Genomic DNA, 8,759 nt, shown 5'->3' on the forward strand with positions numbered 1-8,759 from the left:
TCCATTACTTGCTTGATCTAGGTGCAATCCATAGAAAATGAGGTCCAATCACTTTCTATTCTTGAAGAGGAAAAAAAGTTTCCCTCCAAATTTTGGGAGGGAATTAACCCTCATGGCCAGTGATGCCAAGCAAAAAAGACAGTGAAGTACTAGACAGCGTGGGGACAAAATAGAGATCTTTGGGCTAAAGAATGATAGGTGCCAAAGGGCAATTTACAGGGAAAAAATGCAGGGGACAATAATTTAGAGTTAGCCGCAATTGTCATTACACTGAAGCAATTTGTATGAAGAGATATTTGAGATGTTCTCTGATCATAAGAGCCTCAAATAAATCTTTATGCAAAAAAAGTTGAACTAGTGACAACGTAAGTGGGTAGAGTATTTTCGGTATTACGGCTTCACGCTACAACACCAATCAAGCAAGGCCAACATTGTGGCCGATGCCTTGAACATGAAAAGCCAAGTGGCAAACATGGTAGTTCGAGAGTTGTCTCTTGTAAAATTGTTGACGAATTCAAATTGCAACTTACACAAGTTGGATGCAAAATGCAATTGTGCAGCCTAGTTTCTAGACCTCAGCTTATGTAAAGGGTTTTAGATGCTCAGACGAATGATGATCATGTATCACACCTTGTAAGGGTTCGATACGGGGTACTGATGGTGGTGTTAGGCACAAGGGTAGATTAGTGGTCCTCAAGGAGGATAGGTTTCACGATGACATTTTTGATCGAGACTTACTACTCTAGGTTTGTTTTTCTCCTGGTGGGAATAAAATGTACCAAGACTCACGCTAAAAATTTTGGTGCAGTGGGATGACGGTGGATTTGGCAAAGTTCGTGTCTTACTTATCTACAAATAAATGTGAAGCATAAGAGACCGATTGAGCCACTCCAACCACTTCATTTAGTTTAATGAAAGTGCGATCACATTATGATGGATTTTGTGACAAGGTTACCTAGAACTCCGCATGGGCATGAGTCTATTTGGAAATTGATGATCAATTGACAAAATCTACTGTCTTTTTAGTAACTCCACAGTATGTTTGTCGTCTTCTATGCTAGATAGGAGATCTTTCGATTCTAGTGTACTTGCTGTCAGTCCAAAAAAAATTTGATATGGGATTTGCGCATCAATCTGACATATCACCAAACAAGCTGTGTGTAGCTTAAGAATACAAAACTACTGGTTCATGGGTTGCCTTCTTGAAAAGAACTTAAAATTTACCTAGTGTCAAGTTAGAAAAGTAAGAGATAGAAGACTAACACTGGAATGAGAGTTCTTTTATTAAACAAAATGAAAATAACACTTCGCTGGAATGCTTTAGGATTTTCATTTGGAATACATCCTATAATATATGAAAGAAGTGCTTTACAAGCTAAAACAAACATGATAGTTGCAGAGGCTTGAAAAGAAAATAACTGGGCTAAACTAGTTGACCGGAGTCATGCTAATGTAAATGATAAAATTTAGAGGCACAGAGTATGTGTTTGATGTAGGGGTGCTTGCAAATCTTACTTCTTCTTCTTCTTGTAGTCTTCTTGGTGTTTATGGTGGTCACCACCTTGTGGTTTTCAAGTATGATCTTGCCATGTCATGTCATGGTAGATTATGGGAAACTATCTGCTTGCTTGATGCTTGAGGTACTTGACCAAACTTTCCCGCAATCAACATATCTTCAAGTTGTGTGGATCATGGTTACGGAACCAAATTGTGGTCTTTTTCATGGAGACTGTTGGAGCACTAGGAACATGTAGCTCATCCCATGTAGCTCATCTCACTTCCCTGGAATGTAGGCTTCCTGCTTGTTGTTAATGGAAAGAGATGGACTATTGTCATTCTTGGCTACTTCTGGCTAATGTATGTGGGAATGTGACTTGACTCTCAAAGTGCAGGAGGATGTCAGGTTTGGACTCTATTCATCATGCAATTGCTAAAGATGTGTCTTAGATAATTTAGGAGCATGTGGCTACAAACGCCAAAATCTTTTGAGTCTCTTATAAGCTTATCTAGCTAAAATCTCGACTATTGACTAACAATCTGCTTTTAAATAGAATAAACTAGCTTCAACAATAAATCCCCAAATTTTAGTCTTTCAAACAAAGCTTCTTTAGATAATCATGATTTCCAGCAATTGATTCGCTCACATAAAATCAAAATCCCTACAAAACGAACGAATGGTTAGAGCAACTGCAATGATGTCTTATTTGCTGGGCCAACAAAAATGTTGGCCAGGTCCCACCTCTATTACACAAAAAATAAGTCAAACACGTCTATCAATACAATCACATTAGTAAAACACAAATTTCTATCCATTATCCCTTCCCACCCAACATAGAGGCCAACAACATTCCATGTCTCTATGTTGTCCCCCACAAAACTACACCAAAACACCCAATCTCAATACAGCCACATCAGCAAAACATGTATCTCAATACAACCACATCAACAAAACACATTTTTCAATACAGTTACATTAACAAAAATAACATCTTTGTTGGTCTAATAACAATTTATCATTACAAGTGTCGTTAGTATAAAACCTCTTTACCCTTGTTACGTGTCCATGAGTGAGTGGATGAGAATGGTCATTGATGGACTCCATGCCCCCATGTGTCATTAAGTGACGTCGTTTATATGGACAATGTTTAGGTCAAGTGACGTCGACTGTCCATCGTATTCGACCTTCCATCTCTGTGTTCTTCCCGCAATTTCACTCCTGTTCTTCATCAAGGCAAGTCAAGCCCTAGTCAAACACTTGCTGTTTTCTTTTTCATGATATGCCCTCTTCTTCCTGCTCACCGTCAGTACCAAGAAAACCCGAAGTCACAGTTCCAGATTTCTCGAAATCTAGGTTTCTTTTCTGAGTTTCGGTTAACCTTTAATCGATTTAGATAAGGTATGTTGTATTTCTTCAACAATTCGGGTCTTTCGTTGTCTTAATTTCTCAGCAACTGAAAGATTCAAAAGTGGGATATGCATATATTGCCGATTATCGTGGATACGCTCGATACGGAAATTTGCTTGTATTTCTGTCGCTGTTGAAGGATTATTAGAACTCTGATATTATTCTGAAGGAAAGAAGAAAAAGAAACATACACTTGTATTATACAATTATGAACTTAGTAAAAGCATCTGTAAAGTCTAGAATGTCAACTTCTGTACTAGATATCCAGTTTAATGTCATGTTGAAATGGCATCTAGTTTGTGAATTCGGTTGTTTGGAATGTTTTATATGTTATGATAGGTTGTAATCTCACACACTTCGTCTTCTGTCTGGAATGATTGTTGTATTTTTACATATTTAGCCTTTAAATGAGTCATATATTATGTTAGTTTGAGAGCCAAGACAAGTTTATAGTGTTTCTAGCTCAATTTGAAAGATCATAGAGTACTGAAAATATTATGGGGCATGCATTTCCTTATGAAGCAAGGAAAATATCTGTCATGTATAAATATCGAAGTGGCAGAGTTTTAAAGAAGCTATCTTCTAGCTTTTTTAATCTGTTGCTTTCAACATATGTGACATTTTCTCTAAGGAAGCAGACGGTTCTAGCTTTTTGAATCTGTTACTTTCAGCATATGTGACATTTTCTCTAAGGAAGCAGACGGTTGTTACAATCCACAGGCCTTACCCTGGCCAGTGACAAGTTTTCCCCCAACTTATATGTTGTGTTAGTTCTCTGCCTCTCAACTATGGTTGTTATGTGCAGTGGCACTGGCATTTCTCGTTATGTCGGACGCTTTAAGGGGTTTGGCGGCTTCAGAAGAACGCAATAAAGTAGGACCAGATTACTTCGGTTACTTTTTGCACGAAGTAGAACAGTTGATCTCGCAAGATGAGGATACCCTGCTTTCATCTTCTCCAAGCTCTTGTTTATCTGAAAAAAAATGTGCGGGCATCAGAGATAAGAATACAGTTAATGTCTCTGGTTCTTCTTTTAGTCATTGCATACTGCCTAGGCTCTCAGATTCCAAAAATGAAAGATTGAAGCTATTGCTGAATGAGGCTTTGAAGTTGCTGACTTCAGAAGTTGATCAGGTACACATAGAAATATAGTGCTATCTGGTATCTGATATGCTTGCAATGCGCATGGTTTCACATTTAGAGTTAAGTAAATTATTATTTGCAAGTGCTCTGGTCTTTGTTACTATATTTTCGGGGCTTTTAGTTTTGCCTCGTTGTTACTCTTTTTTCTGTGCTCTAATAAATAATTTTCCATTAAAACAAAGTACAATTATTATTTGGCTTTTAGTAAATGCCATTCAAATTGAAGATCATTGAAAATTTGTAAGGAGGATAAAAGGGTTATGTTACTTTCTTTGTTTAGGGACTATTCATTGATTGGTTGGAAAAATTTTCATTTTTTTTTTTTAAAAAAATTTTGAGTCAAGTACTAAATGGACTGATTTCCTATGTTGTAATGCCTGATGGTTGTTTCCAAGACAGATAAGAGAAACAATTGTATCTACAGAGAACTACCTTGTTAAGTGTTTGGATAAGGACAGTTTCTTGGGTATCAAGACAGAACTAGAACATGCAGTCTTTCATTTTGCATGCAGGAATTTTCCACTTTTCTTTCTTCATTTACTTTTTTTAAACCTCAAAAGGTTGAGCCTTTTCTTCTTGTTTCGTTGATAAGTAAATGTAGAATTACAGTTGGTCTTATCTCCTTTATGATTCTTTGATATTTGTCTTTACTCTAATCCAATGATCTTAATGTTACTGTAGGTACTAGAACCTGTCATATCTATGTGCCAGTTACAGTCACAGATCCGAACCAAAAAGTGTATGTCAAGTAATGCAGGTCCAGTTTCTGATGGTGGTGAAGACCGAGTTCCTCGTAAGAGACCCAAGTTGTCCTCTTCCTCAGAAACCGCGATCTTTACTCATGATAGTCCAAACAATTGTGAATCTTTTGGAGAGGTAACATACTACTTTTCTACAATATCGTTGTTCTTGGAGTGAATGCCCACTACCATATTTTGACATGTTGGAAACATAAAACAATAGTGAGCATTATTTTATGTTTAATATGTTACATTATGATATTTCTTATTGATACATTAAATTGCAACCAAGATCCATAGCTGTACCAATTAATAATACCCCCAATGTACCAATTAATCAAGTGGCGTACCCCGTACCATAGACGTACCATGATCCAGAGTGCACCGAGATCCTGGTAACTATGAGGGAATTGGATAAGAAGACCAAAACTCCTCCCCCTATTACAAACATATGCATTACAGCATTAAATGCATAATTTTTCTTGCATGTTGATTTTGGAAGGTAAGGGCGAAACCTGAGCCAAGTGTTAAAGTTGCTTCTTGGCAACCTGGAGGTCATGATTCCTGGAAACAATTTCTCCACTATGCTGGGGTAAGGTGGTGTAGATCTTGCTCTTTAGCTGACCCTGTCTGTACCACAGGAGGTTTATAAGCAGGAGTTTCTTTTTTTCTTTTTCTTTTTTCTGGAAAAAAATACAAGGTCAATCTATTTTTGTCTTTTGGAAGTCAAACTTTGTCAAGTAAAGGCGACATGCTGAAGATATAATTATGAGTGAAAGCTTAAAAATAAGCATTATGTGTGAAGCTTGAACAAAGTAACTTTTTGGGGTTGTGAAAGTATGCATTATTTTCTTGTTTTTTTTCTTTTTATGGAGTGGATTGCAGCAATATTATACGCTTATCAATGTTTTTAGGCTAATTTTTCCACTCTCTCTAGGGTGATGATGATTTGCAGTTTCTTCTGAAGAATGACAGTTTGCTGGTTGAGGAGACAATAAAGAAGCATTCCGATGAATTATCTGCAACGGTGATTTTCTGAAATTTTCCTTTTAATCTCCATGAGCCTGTTACTTGAAATCACAAAATTGCACTGCACTTAGAGATTTTAGTAAAATATCTACTGTAAAACTAAGGTCTGACGTTTTCTTTTTGAGGAGCAAAAATTAAAGTCTTAACATTTCTTTTTAGCTAGGGCACATGGAGCAGCAGCTTGAGAAACTTCTTCAGACAGTGGTATCAAAATGCAGGTTTGGTCTCTCTAACTTCTTTGTTTTTCAAAGAGTGGAAAAACTTGGGGAAGATGATCGACTTATCTACAAATTTTCCAATAGCAAAGACCTGTCATCAGAAATTTTTTTTTGAAAGCACTGAAACTGTCACATTTGTGTCCCAGATATGCTAAGAGTTCTCTGTTTCAAGTTACATTTTCAAAAATCGTAAATAAGAATCAGACACTCAAATTATTCTTTTGTTTTCTTGCTTTCAAATTTCAAAAAATTGTTAGCTGTTTTAAAAAATATATAAATAGAATTCTATGGAAACGGAGGCTGTAGATATGGATCAATACTCTTATTTTGTTATAGATGTATGAAATGATCTTATTTCTGTATACAATTATGAAATTTCATGTTGTAGCACCTTTGTTGTTTTCTCACCACAACTATTACACAGACCTATGTCCCTAAATGAGAAGCAGCAGCTTTGCAAACTTATCCAAAAGCTACCGCCACAAAATCTCAACCGTGTTGCTGAGATTATTCAACAGAGTAGGCCATCAGAAAAACAGTATTGTGATGAAATCTCTGTCAATTTGGAAAATGAGGTAAATCAAATTACAGCAAGATATGATTTGTGGATTATGGAATTATAACTTCTAATTGTTTTTTAAATAATGTTTTTCAGGATATTATAACGCTCTGGCGATTGTATTACTATGTTGAAGCAGTTGAGAAAGCTAAAAGGCTCTCAGCTAGCTCTATCTCAACGTTGCAGGGTCATTCTTAGCAGATAGTCAATAGGAAAATCATGCTCAAATTCCACTGTACTGGAGACATGGCTATAAGTTTTGCAGCTGTAAGCGAGCACTTTGTGCATTTTATTATGGCTTGATCAATATTTTTTGGGAGGGTTGACAGAAGGATCTTTTCAAGCCTCTACTCCTAGAGTTAGCAAGACCCAATTCTTTCTGATTGGACCATAATTGCAGTTGAGTATAAATGCACAAGTACTGACCATTTGAACCCATCACTTGGTGATTCCCCAGCAAATCCAACCATAATGTTACCCCAAGTATAGGCGAACACTGTATATGCGTGGATATCCTTACCCCAAAATTTTAGTTCAACATGTTGATAAATTCTTGAGTCCGGAATTCTTTTGCATCTGACAAATTTCTTGTTGAGTCTTTATTTTTCACCTGCAGGTAGACCTAGAATGTTGCTGAAATCACTTCTTCTGAAATGTAAGACTGATCTTACTAGTGTGATCATTCATATACAGGTTTGAAGTTCTTGTATGCAATAATGGCATAGAAAGGGTCTGATCCCGATAGCGATCCTAGCAACCTCCTTATCCAGCTGAATGGCGACTTGTCCTCAGCACTATCAGCAGCCGGAATCTTTCGAATGACTTCCGGTTGGGTGAAACCCTCGACTGACTGGAAATACTGCACCACCAATTGTACCCTACTGTAAGCACTTCCATCTCTCCATGCGCTGATTGCTTTCTCATAGAACATACGATTGCTGAAGCTCACAATGAACACACCTCCGGGCCTTAGCACTCTAAGCACCTCTGCGAATACCTGTTACATTAACAATTAGTCAATTCCGAGACCATGTTCTATGTAAGATTAGAGGTGTAATAGAGTTCAACCTTCTCAGGCTGTTGAAGATACTGCACACTAACTGTGCATAGAACTGCATCAAAACTGCTACTCTCCATTTCAAGCTTTTGGTCCTGGTTAAGATCCTTCACAAAAAAGTAATCCAGCCTACGATTCTTGGCAAGCTCTTGTGCATTAAGACCATGCCCTACCACCCTTTTGTACACTACTTCTGCAGGTAGATGACTAACCCATGAGCTCATTAGATCGAGAATCTCTGAGCCAGGTCTCAATCTTTCCCTATACAGATGAGTCAAAGTAGAGATGAACTTTTCATCAACATGGGTCACAAAGCGTGGGTAGGCGTAGAATTCGAGGTCCTTGTATTTGTTAAGCTTGGTTCTACCTTCCTGTGTTAAAACCAGACGTTTGATGTTGCCTGCAGAGGATAGTTCACTCTTGTTTTGAGGATTTAGAGAGTTTGTGACAACTTTTGCGGGTAAGTTTTTGGTCCTGGAGAATAGAGAAGTGGAGGCTTCTGGTTGAGTTGCCGCTGATGGGTGCCATGGCTTATGAATGGGAAGCATATGCATAGTTGCTGTGTAGTTAGTTAGGCTCTCTGCATTTAGAAAAGAAAATGATGCAGAAGACTAAGAGTTGAGTGATAAAATTTCAGTGGTATTGAGCTCTTTGAGGACCCACAATGTTATACATGGGGGATACTGGTCTTGGAATTGGATGGGCCTATTGAAAGGCTTTAAAAAAGTCACTGCCTTGTGAGCCCAAATGAGGAATAGAAAGGCCTGTTGTGTAAGCCTACTCTTTATTCTTCAATTGAAGGTGGGTCTCAAAATATTTTTTTAAAATCTTGAAAAAATAAGAGATAGACGAATTTTAACATTGTGATATAATCGTGTATTTTTTTAAAAAAAATAAATATATTCATAAAAATATAGTAACCAATGTAACTCGTGAGATGAACTTTTAAGTGTGGGCGACAAAATTATGTTTAGTTCGGATGATCAAATTTGGTCGACTTGAATTAAACTAAGTTTGAACATAAGTTATATGTTTGAAATCTGGGTCCAAATACAATTTTTGTCTAGTTTAAAACAGGGTTAGGGTGCAAACACAGAAATTTTACCTG

At 37.2% G+C, this 8,759-nt stretch overlaps 2 protein-coding genes across 4 annotated transcripts; one reads left to right on the forward strand and one right to left on the reverse strand.

The window, feature by feature from the left end:
- The first annotated feature begins 2,660 nt into the window (after positions 1-2,660).
- Positions 2,661-7,426, forward strand: LOC120011597. 3 transcript variants are annotated; one of them, XR_005471052.1, is made up of 8 exons: positions 2,661-2,896; positions 3,711-4,039; positions 4,730-4,924; positions 5,726-5,815; positions 5,977-6,035; positions 6,460-6,610; positions 6,691-6,861; positions 7,288-7,426. XR_005471052.1 is itself a non-coding variant. In XM_038862753.1 (7 exons), the coding sequence occupies exons 2-7, from the start codon at positions 3,731-3,733 to the stop codon at positions 6,790-6,792; spliced, it is 906 nt and encodes a 301-aa protein (XP_038718681.1). In that variant the 5' UTR covers positions 2,661-2,896; positions 3,711-3,730; the 3' UTR covers positions 6,793-7,169. The 3 variants fall into 3 exon arrangements, 2 of the variants coding, with proteins under 2 accessions (XP_038718681.1, XP_038718683.1); XM_038862753.1 differs by lacking the exon at positions 7,288-7,426 and having other exon boundaries at positions 6,691-7,169; XM_038862755.1 differs by lacking the exons at positions 6,691-6,861; positions 7,288-7,426 and having other exon boundaries at positions 5,981-6,602.
- LOC120011598 lies at positions 7,274-8,504 on the reverse strand. The gene is made up of 2 exons (XM_038862756.1): positions 7,663-8,504; positions 7,274-7,591 (listed from the first exon to the last, which is right to left on the reverse strand). Exons 1-2 carry the CDS (start codon positions 8,203-8,205, stop codon positions 7,274-7,276), a joined length of 861 nt encoding a protein of 286 aa, XP_038718684.1. The 5' UTR covers positions 8,206-8,504.
- Between the last annotated feature and the right edge of the window lie 255 nt (positions 8,505-8,759).

Source organism: Tripterygium wilfordii, chromosome 12, assembly GCF_013401445.1.
Source record: "Tripterygium wilfordii isolate XIE 37 chromosome 12, ASM1340144v1, whole genome shotgun sequence".
Taxonomy (NCBI): domain Eukaryota; kingdom Viridiplantae; phylum Streptophyta; class Magnoliopsida; order Celastrales; family Celastraceae; genus Tripterygium; species Tripterygium wilfordii.

What these genes read in the sequence shown, in the direction of transcription:
- LOC120011598 (XM_038862756.1), bottom strand. Translation starts at nt 8,205, where the DNA reads ATGCATATGCTTCCCATTCATAAGCCATGGCACCCATCAGCGGCAACT. An exon ending in ATCTTCAACAGCCTGAGAAG is followed by an intron (nt 7,592 to 7,662) that starts GTTGAACTCTAT and finishes TTAATGTAACAG; the next exon opens with GTATTCGCAGAGGTGCTTAG.
- LOC120011597 (XM_038862753.1), top strand. Translation starts at nt 3,731, where the DNA reads ATGTCGGACGCTTTAAGGGGTTTGGCGGCTTCAGAAGAACGCAATAAA. An exon ending in ATTGTGAATCTTTTGGAGAG is followed by an intron (nt 4,925 to 5,725) that starts GTAACATACTAC and finishes CACTCTCTCTAG; the next exon opens with GGTGATGATGATTTGCAGTT. An exon ending in CTGTCAATTTGGAAAATGAG is followed by an intron (nt 6,611 to 6,690) that starts GTAAATCAAATT and finishes AATGTTTTTCAG; the next exon opens with GATATTATAACGCTCTGGCG.